The 10,005-nt window shown below is 57.9% G+C and overlaps 1 protein-coding gene across 1 annotated transcript; it reads left to right on the top strand.

The window, feature by feature from the left end:
- The first annotated feature begins 35 nt into the window (after positions 1–35).
- Positions 36–5,802, top strand: P3H4 (prolyl 3-hydroxylase family member 4 (inactive)). The gene is made up of 8 exons (XM_007447147.1): positions 36–538; positions 653–805; positions 923–1,094; positions 1,835–1,963; positions 2,849–2,994; positions 3,649–3,732; positions 5,206–5,350; positions 5,676–5,802. The coding sequence occupies exons 1-8, from the start codon at positions 71–73 to the stop codon at positions 5,696–5,698; spliced, it is 1,320 nt and encodes a 439-aa protein (XP_007447209.1). The 5' UTR covers positions 36–70; the 3' UTR covers positions 5,699–5,802.
- The last annotated feature ends 4,203 nt before the right edge of the window (positions 5,803–10,005 follow it).

The raw sequence follows: 10,005 nt of genomic DNA, 5'->3' as shown, positions 1-10,005 counted from the left end.
GCCAGCCTGCCCGGCAGCTGGGCCGGGCCGCCCGCTCGCGGAGGGAAGAGACAGCGGCGCGGAGGGGGCTATGGGTCGGGCGGCGTGGGGGCTGCTGTGGCTGCTGCTGGGCAGCGCCGGGGCGCAGTACGAGAAGTACAGCTTCCGGGGCTTCCCGCCCGAGGACCTGATGCCCTTGGCCGCGGCCTACGGGCACGCGCTGGAGCAGTACGAGGGCGAGAGCTGGCGCGAGAGCGCGCGCTACCTCGAGGCCGCGCTGCGGCTGCACCGGCTGCTGCGGGACAGCGAGGCCTTCTGCCACGCCAACTGCAGCGGCCCCGCGCCGCCCGCAGCCGCGCCCCCCGGCCCCGACGGCGGCCGCGGCGACGAGTGGGCCCGCGAGCTGCGGCTCTTCGGCCACGTCCTGGAGCGCGCCGCCTGCTTGCGGCGCTGCAAGCGTTCGCTGCCCGCCTTCCAGGTGCCTTACCCGCCGCGCCAGCTGCTGCGCGACTTCCAGAGCCGCCTACCCTACCAGTACCTGCACTATGCGCAGTTCAAGGTGCGCGCCCAGCCGGCGGCGCCTCCCAGTCGGGTCGGGGGGAGCGCGGCTCCTCGCGTGTGCTTGGGGCTGCGGGCTCTGGCCCTGCTGACCGGCCCTGTCCCCACGCCGCAGGCGAACCGGCTGGAGAAAGCGGTGGCCGCGGCCTACACCTTCCTTCAGAGGAACCCGAAGCACGAGCTCACCGCCAAGTATCTCAACTACTATCGCGGGCTGCTGGACGCCGCCGACGAGCCCCTCACGGACTTGGAGGCCCAGCCCTATGAGGTGGGGTGCCAGGGTAGGGCCAGCCCTGACGCAATTCCCTGAGTCCCCCCATAGGGCCTGTGGGGGAGGGGAGGTGTGGGGGTCCCTTGACCCCTGTGCCGCGTCCCCTCCCCCTAGGCCGTGTTCCTCCGGGCTGTGAAGCTCTACAACAGCGGAGATTTCCGTAGCAGCACCGAAGACATGGAGCGGGCCCTGGCCGAGTACATGGCCGTCTTTGCCCGGTGCCTGGCTGGCTGCGAGGGGGCCCACGAGCAGGTGGACTTTAAGGACTTCTATCCAGCCATAGCAGGTATCCACCCCGGTGGGCATCCCTTTCATCCGCAGGGCCCTGCTTCCCAGAACTTCTAAGGCACCTTAACACAAATATTCATTCCATACACATTTATGGAGCGCCTACTAAGTGCTTGGGAGGCGGACAGGCATAAGGTGTTATCCCTACCCTCAGACCCTTCAGTCGGTGTTGGCTGACAGGGACCAACAAAACACCTGCCACTGGGTGCAGAGGGCTGCAGTAGGGAGTGTCCAAGGTGCTGGGCATCGGTGCAGAGAGGAGGTGACATCCCAAAAGGGTCTGGGGTGGTTGGGTTCATGGGCCTTCCAGGCAGGCAGAGGGCAACGCAAGTGCAAAGTTGCTGAGGTGGGAAATGGCCCAGCAGGTGTGTGCAGAAAGCAGTTTGTGGCCAGAAATCATACCTAGTCTGGGGATCCCTAAGGGCGGAGTCCCTCAGCAGGGGCAGAAGGGACTGTCCTGGGCTTCTCTCTTTGGGCTTCAGTCCCACCTCCAGGCCTCACCTGCCAACCTCCCAGTGTGCCCTGGCTTCCTCTGGCTTCGGGGCGGTGGGTGAGCTGTGGGGGTGATAAGTCAGCCCAGGCCACTGTAGGCTTCCGCAACATCCCTTGTCCCTCGACTGTCTCGTGGGATCGATCAGCAGGCAGAGCTGGGACTGGAAGCCATCGGCCGTCATCCCCATCAGCGGGATGGAGCTCTTCAGTACACCAGCTCCTCACCGCTGCCACCCCCACCCCCAGATCTCTTTGCAGAGTCCCTGCAGTGCAAGGTGGACTGTGAGGCCAACTTGACCCCCAATGTGGGCGGCTACTTCGTGGAGAAGTTCGTGGCCACCATGTATCACTACCTGCAGTTTGCCTACTACAAGTGTGAGCCTCCTGGTGGGCTTGGGGTGGGGGAGAGCACTGCACTGGGAATGAAGCCGAGCCAGAATTGAGGACCCTTGGTGATGGGAGGGAAGGCTGGGGGTGGTGAGGCAGGTGAGAAGCTTGTGGCGGGGAACAGAGAGCAGCCTCAGGGGAGAATGCCAGGGCCTCTTGGGTAAATGACTAGATAGTCAACAACTGCACAGCACTTGATAGTTTACAAAGCCCTGCCACATCTGTTTATCACTTGATCCTCTCACAAGCAACCGGTAGCTGGCGTTACTGGACCCATTTTTCAGATGAGGAAGCCGAGGCTCACAGAGGGTAAGGGGCCATTAGTTAGCATGGCTAATAAAAAGTAGCACCAGGACTTAAGGCTCTCCTCACTTAAGGGGGATTCTGGCATCAGCCGGGGCTAAGATGGTCAATCTCCAGGGTTTCTGCAATGCAGAGATGCTAAGATTCAGACAGGCTGGAGTTGGAGAGGAGGAGCTGAAGACCAAGGGCCAGGAGACCCTTTGTGTTCTAGTTGGCAAACAGGTTGAGGGCTGGGCCACGGGCTTCTGATTCCCCAGTGCCATCATTCTCCAGCTGTGTGAGCTCAAGCAGTTTACCTGACCTCTCTGTGCCTCAGATTTCTTATCTGTAAAATGGGGATGGCAGTAACAGTGAGGCTTAAATGAGTTACATGGGGCATAAGGTAAATGCCCAATACATTCTAGCTTGTATTATTATTGGGTGGGGTGAGGCGCCCAACAGGTATTCTGGGAGGCAGCTGGGGAACCAGGGGCACTGGACTAAATTGGGAGATAGGGGTGCGTTAGTTGAGGGTTATCCCTGAAGGTGGGGAAGTGCCAGGGCCACAACTCACTCCTGTCCTGCCTGCAGTGAACGACGTGCGCCAGGCCGCCCGCAGTGCCGCCAGCTACATGCTCTTTGACCCCGAAGACAATGTCATGCAGCAAAACCTGGTGTATTATCGCTTCCACAGGGCCCGCTGGGGCCTGGAGGAAGAGGACTTCCAGCCCAGGGAGGTGGGCATCGCTGAGGCATTCTCAGGATATGCGATTTGATTAAAAAAACAAACAAACAAACCTGGCTTCCTCCAAAGGCAGAGTGAGAAATAAAAAGAAAAAACTTGGGTTGTAGTTGGAGTCCTAGGTTCAAACCCACCAGCTGTGTGGTCCTGGGAACACTACTGGCCTTTTCTGAATCTGTTGCCTCACCTGCAAAATGGGGGTGGAACAGCCTACGTCTCCAGCACAGTGCCTGGCATGTGGGAGGTAAAAAATAACTGTCCCTGCCTGCTCCCTTCCCCACTCTCACCATGCTCACTGCCGGCCTTTGCCCTCCTTCCCCAGGGACCCCATAACCTGGACCAACTGAGGAACCCCTTGGAATTCTAGGGCAAGACTGGAAAATATGGGGCACGTGGTGCCACTCCCCACTTCCTTGTCAGTGGCAGACATTGCGAATCGATGTAGGCACTCTTTCTCACTGAGCCCTCAGAATCCTTCTTAACCCGGCGCTTCAAGCAGCTGTGATTTTTCGACCAGCATGTGAACTGATACCTGTTCCCTGCTCCTCGAGCTGTGAAAGGGCCAGAGGGCCCAGATCCTAGGAGCTCTGGCTCCTCCACCATCTGTCAGCAGGGCCTGGCTCACCTCACTTTCCTTCCCTCCTCCCAGGAGGCCATGCTCTACCACAACCAGACAGCTGAGCTTCGGGAGCTGCTGGAGTTTGCGCACATGTACCTGCAGTCAGATGACGAGGTGAGTGGCCCTGTGCCCTCCTGGCTTGGGTGGTGATGGACACCCCTTGATCCTCTTCCTGGGGCCGCTGTGCCAAATCTCAGCCTCAGCTCGTGGCAGTCAGCCATTGTGAAGCAGAGGGATTTCACCTGTCCCTCGTTTACACCTGCCCTCCTCTCCCGACTCCGTGTCCTCACACCCCGCTTCTCTACATGTCTGAATCTCGCTTCTCCTGGGCCCAGCTCTGGTGGCGCCTCCTCCAGAAGCCCTTGCTGTACGTCCTGGCTCTGTCTTCTGGGCTTGCAGTGCCTACTCTGACCGTCTGTGCCTCCCTGGACCGGAGTTACTTACAGCCCTCATCTGTCTCACCCCGCCCCTTTCTGCAGCCAGTCTCCTAGAGGACTGGGCTCCAGGACAGGGACCAGGTTATTCCCAGCTCTACCACAGCACCTGGCACAGAGCTGGCCATCAGAAACTGGGCTTGAATGAACCAGTGAGTGAATGAATGAACACAGGGTGCCAGGAAGGAAGGATCACAGTGTGTTATTACATTGATTCTAAATGAGGGTTTGAGAGCCTGAATTCTCTGAGGTGTTGCCGCCCAGTGCTTATTTATCCATCCCCTCCATTGTTCATGCACCCATGCCCCCCCTCATCAAACAGGGGGCCAGGTCTGCACAGTGAGCCCCCAGGCTTTGGTGCTTACCCGGCTTGGCTCCACCATTTCCCAGTTGGATAGCCTCCAGGCAAGTGTTAGGTAACCCTCTAACTTCCATTTCTTCATCCATGGAATGGAGAGAATAATGGCCATCTTACACTGTTGTGGTGAGAATTCAATGAGATCTAGTATGTAAATCACTTAGTGTAGAGCTGGCACATAGTAGGTGCTCAGGGGGTGGTAGCCATTTTGATTACTGTTATTTGTTGCTTGCTGTTTGCCAGACACCGTGCTTGGGGCTGTGGTAAACTGATGAAAGGCACAGTCCCTCGCCCAATCAGCTCACCGTTAGTTCAGCGCAATGGGAGAAGTCAGCACGGGGCACTGGACGAGGCCTCCAGACCCGGCCAGGGTCATCAGCAAGGGCCGCATCCTGGAGCTGATGCCTGGTGTTGGAGGGATAAACCAAAGCTATCCAAGCACAGGGGAGTAGAGGTGTTCCTGGCCGGGAAGCAGCGTGAGCAGACAGTATTCATGGACTAGCAGTGTTGCCTGTGTATTTATGCTTAAAAGCTGGGCTGTGGAGAGGAAGGTTACACCAGCCCTGAAGCTCTGCTGGTGGAGCCCCATATGCATCAGTTCATTGGGGGGGCAGTTTGGGAACAGGACTTAGGGAGAAACCCTCCAGTTATTCCTGTGTGAGGTCTTGAGTGTAACTGGGAAGGAGGGGTTTGGGACCAAGATGGGATGGGAGGGCCCCTTGGCCAGGAAGGGAGCCGATCTGGGTTTGTGCCTGCTATGACCTGGTTTATCCTCCCATCCTGGGGCTGCTCTAGATGGAGCTGAAGGAGACAGAACCGCCCATGGAGCCTGAGGAGCCCCCGTCTGATGCTGAGTTTGAAGGGGAGGGCGACTACGAGGAAAGCATCTATGCTGACTGGTGGCAGGAGCCAGATGCCAAGGGCGACGAGGCTGAGGCCGGTCAGCGACTTGAGTCCTGGTGGAGGGGCGGGGATGCAGCCTGGGCTGGACGTTAGGGACGGGAGGATCCAAGCACTGGGCTGCAGAGGCTGTGGAGTAGCTGTGCTGGGTGCTGGCACCCCTCTTCTGGGGGCTTCCGGCCTGTTAGCAGCCCCTGTCCCACCTGGTAGAGGGGTGGGGGTGACATCCTTCCTGGAGCAGGGACCAGCTGAGACCTGTTCCTGGGGACCCTCACTCCTGCCTGCGCCACCTCCCCGAGGACAGCACCCAGAAACCTGTTGGGGATGGGAAGCTAACCCCAATGTTCTCTCCTTTCATTTTTCAGAGCCGGAGCCTGAACTAGCATAAGAAGAGGGGCCCCGGCACCCCTCAAGAGTTTTGGGAATCTCGGGCCCAGTGGCACCACCCCCACCAGCCTGGGCAGCAACAACAACTATTTATTAAACATGTAAATGGACATAGCTGACCAGGCCCCATCCTGTCCCAACTGTGAGCACTGCTCCCCAGACCCCTCTTGCCTCCTCTCTGGGTCTCTGGACCACCGGAGGATGGTGCTGCAGCTGCTGACAGCCTGTCCTCCTCCCAGTGTCCTCCCCACCCAGTGGGGCAGTCTCCTGGAGGAGAAGATGCTAGCTCTTCCTAGTTGGGGTCTCAGCCTGAATTGCAGACACAGCAGAGGGGCAGCTGGCATCACGAAGAGCACTGGACCAGGAGTCCAACGGTTCCTGGCACACTGGCAATTGGTGCTCAATAAACATTTCTTGTTGAATGAATCACAGCATTGGGGTCCAGACTCCCCTGGGCAGAGTGGTGAGGGTGCAGGTCCTTCCCTCCCCCTCTCTGCACCCATCTCCCCTCATCAGTAAATGTGGAGACAGGTGAGGGGCCACAGTTTGGCCTCTGTGGATGGACCCTGGGTGTTTGCAACCACGAGGAGCACCAGCCTGCCATTGCAATCTGCCACTAGGGGGCGTGAGGATGCAGTTCTGCCTGAGTCCTGGCAAGATGGTGGTTTCAGATTTCTAAGGTGGTATGTCCTGTAGTTTCCTAGTTCAGCATCGCTTCCCTCAGGGAATGTGGGGAGGGGGCCCAGGACACTTACGTCCGGTTTTTACTTTCCAAGCGTTTACTGAGTCAGAGCAAGCATGCCCTGCGCTGCCCTCTCTGCCTATTCTCCCATTCATTCCACAGCAGGGAACAGACCCTCTTAGTGGCCAGAGGAACCCTGGGGATACGGCTTGATAACATGAGACTTTGTGGTGGCAGTGGAACTGCCAGACCATCTTGCCCAATCTTGCATTGGCTCTGGGGGGGGCAGAGAATTTGGAGGTGGCTACCACCCACCCAATTCATGTTCCAGAGCAGGGACAAGTAGGAGCAAAAGGGGTCTCTCTGGGGAGGGACACCGGGCTAGGGCCAGCCAGGTGACAGTTCTGGCCCACTGCCCACATTTCTGTTCTCCCAGCGGTAGGGTGGTGGAGGACCTTTCTCCTCTTACTGGAAGGTGGAGCGGAAGCTGGTAAGCCCAGTTCTCACCGTCCACACCCCTGCCCAGATGTGCCAGCTGACGTGGCCTGGGCCCTGCCCATCACTGTGCCCAGGAGGACTCCCTGTCCCACCCCACGCCCTTCCCCTGGGCCTTTGGTGAAGATGAAGAAAGGAAGGACAGAGGCGGAGTGTGGAGCACGGGCGGGGTCAAAGCTGGGGGCGCCGGTGACCTCACTCCTCCCTCCCTCCCGTAGGTGGGTCTGCAGTGGCAGCGTCTCCAAAGAGCTCCCAGGTACCAGGGCGGCCCTGCCCCACCCCACCCCTCTCAAGCTGCTGTGTTGCAGCTTCCACCGAGGCCCCGCCCCCTGTTTCTGGGAGGGGCTGCCCTCCGGGGCTGGCCCTCCGGAGGGTGGGGAGTGGGGACGAGTTCCAGCAAGCCTGCGTGAGTAGGAGCTCTGGAATCTGGACCGCTGGGTTTGAGTCTGAAAGCGCCTGTGTGGGGGAGCGAGAAGGCCTGTGTGCTTGTGTGTTGGTGTGGATGTGAGCGAGTGCCTGCGTGCACGTGTCTGAGAATGTCCGTGGCAGCGTCGTGGGCGACAGTGCGGATTTGCGCATGCGTCCCTGAGGGTGCGCGCATTCGTGACCCTAACCCTAGAATATGTGATTGTACTCAACGCTTCTGTATTGGGCACCTACTACGAGCCGGGTATGTCGCAGGTGCTGGGCATACAATAGTGGGCAAAGCAAGGCAAGCACCCCCTGCCTTCCTGGAGCTTGCATTCCAGCGGGAAGACAGGCAATAAACAATAAATGTTATAATGAATGAGTTATCTGGCTATGTTAACATAAGTGCGTTGTAAAAATACAGCAGGGTGAGAGGATCGGGAGAACAGGGCGGGAATGGGGGTACGGTTTAAGAAGTGTGTTTGTTAAAAAAAAAAAGTGTGTTGATGTGTGTGTCCAAGTGTGCATCTGAGGGTGAGGGTGTGTGTGTGTGTGTGCGCGCGCGTACGCGCGTGTGTCCTGGGAACAGAAGGCCGCCCCTCTCTAGGTACTCACCCGCATCCTGGCGGTAGCCCAGGCCCTCCCCTTCCAGTGGGCCTTACTCAGCTTCTCCATCCCTGGCAGCCACCAGCCACTCCCACCTCTCTCTGATGTCAGTGTCTCCCCATTGCCCGGCCAGCTCCCCAAACCGGTGAGATCGAGTTCTAGCGAGTCCCAGCGAGTCCCAGCGTGGGCCCTCTGGGGCCCTCCAGCCCATTCTCCCAAGCCCACCCAGCCCAGACACCTTCACCTCCTCCACGTCCCTGTCTCACTCAGTCCTCTCCTTACCCCGCTCCCAACTACCTACCCCGCACCTCAGCAGCCCTAGCATCTGTAGCAAAATGGCTAGAAGGTTAGAGACAGCCAAAAGGGCACTGGGGATGATGACCTCACACAATAGGGCCAGACTCAGATGTCACAGAGGTGTCCTGGACCCAGAAAGACCCCATCCCAAGCAAAGCATCACTGCTACAACGTATTGAATACCTGCTGTGTGCTGGGCACTTGGCAGGTTCTTTACAGCCTTCAAAACAGTCTTCCGGTTCCTGGGCTTCCCTGGCGGTCCAGTGGTTAACACTCCTTGCTTCCACTGCAGGGGGCAAGGGTTCGATCCCTGGTCTGGGAACTAAGGTCCCACATGCCATGTGGCCAAAACAAACAAAAAACAGTCTTGCAACATAGATATCAATTCCCTTCTGCCACAGGTGAGGCTGAGGAATGAGAGCAACCTGTCCAAGGTTCCTCAAGGTGGGGGGTGCCTGAGCTGGGTTTGAAACATTTTCCCCTAAATCCATGATACTCAGAGAAGGGAGAGAGCAGAGAACACCGTGGTCTCCTCTCTCTGGTCCCTGGAGCTGGCTTTGTCCCTTTATGCTGTCAGCTGGAGCTGAGGAGAGGAAGGTGAGGACCAGATGTGGAGACAAAGTCCACACATTGCCACAGCTCACCGAGGGAGGAAGAGAGTTCCAGAAGGGAGAGAGGGAAGGAGGAAGGGAGGAAAGCAGAAAGGGGAGGAAGGGCAGGCAGTCAAGCCTCACTCTCAGGCCTGATTCCATAGCCCAGTCCCACTTCCCCTGTTGGCTCCCTAGGATCGGACCAGATGTTAGAGGGTCTGGGGACAGACTCGCTGGGGTCATTTAGACCAGCCTTTTCTTGAATCCTGAGAGGTGATGGCCAATGGAGGTGGGGGGAGGGAGGGTCCTATGGGATTCCGCCAAATTCTTGTAAATTCCAGTGGAAGAAATTCCCCGCTTAGGTTTGAGAACCAGTTCTTGAAGTCTCACCCTAGTGTTCGCCTCCTCAGGGAGAGTAGGGTCCCCCTGACCCGCTCCTGTGTCAGAAGGCTGTGTCCAGTTGGCACTGGGGCCAACCTCATAAGCTTACTGGGGGAGTCCTGGCAGCCGCAGGGCTCAAGCCCTATGCAGCTTCCCCACTCAGGGGCCTTCATCCAGGCCTCCTCTTGCAGCTTCTCTCCAAGGATGGCTCCAGCAGATGGCCCCAATTTCATGGATGGGGAAACTGAGGCGCAGAGAGACTAGATTGGGCTCCCAGGGCTGCATGATAAAACTCCAAGATGACTTGGGGATTAGATGGGAGTATGCTGAGTGCTGAGGCTGCCCACTGGAGCCAGCCCCAGCCCACACTGGGGACACATCACCCCATAATCACCACCTGCCTGGGTGCCAGCTGGCGTCAGGGTGCCTGCATAGCATCTCTTCTGACCCCCAAAAAGCCCTTGCGGTGGGAGCACCTTTCATGCCCATAACTCAGGTGGAGAAACTGAGGTAAAAGGAGGACATGGCTGCTTGTTTACCGCCCTCCCCCGCCCCATATACTTGATCCTCTGAATCTGTGGACAAACTCACTAAGGTATGACCCTTGGTAAAGAAGAGGCCAAAAAAAAAAAAGAAGAGGCCAAGAAAACTTGACATTTTCTATTTGGGGTCATCTTTTCAGCTCTCCTTTAACAAGAAGAGTGCTATGTTATGTTCCTGGAGCAAAGTAAGTGGTGGCCATTTGAGATTCTTTTGAGCATTTGGCTAAATCCTGGTGGCTTTCCTGAAGGAGGAGGCTAGGAAGGAGTGAGGTTCAGACAGTCTAACTGGGGAGTCTGGCCTCTTTCC

This window comes from Lipotes vexillifer, unplaced genomic scaffold (assembly GCF_000442215.2).
Source record: "Lipotes vexillifer unplaced genomic scaffold, Lipotes_vexillifer_v1.1 scaffold541, whole genome shotgun sequence".
NCBI classification, from domain to species: Eukaryota; Metazoa; Chordata; class Mammalia; order Artiodactyla; family Lipotidae; genus Lipotes; species Lipotes vexillifer.
This window is presented reverse-complemented; position numbering and strand designations above follow the sequence as displayed.

Excerpts from the sequence above, each read along its gene's own strand:
- P3H4 (XM_007447147.1), top strand. The coding sequence starts at position 71 with ATGGGTCGGGCGGCGTGGGGGCTGCTGTGGCTGCTGCTGGGCAGCGCC. Across the intron at positions 1,964-2,848 it reads GCAGTTTGCCTACTACAAGT|TGAACGACGTGCGCCAGGCC; the intron begins GTGAGCCTCCTG and ends TCCTGCCTGCAG. Across the intron at positions 2,995-3,648 it reads AGGACTTCCAGCCCAGGGAG|GAGGCCATGCTCTACCACAA; the intron begins GTGGGCATCGCT and ends CCCTCCTCCCAG.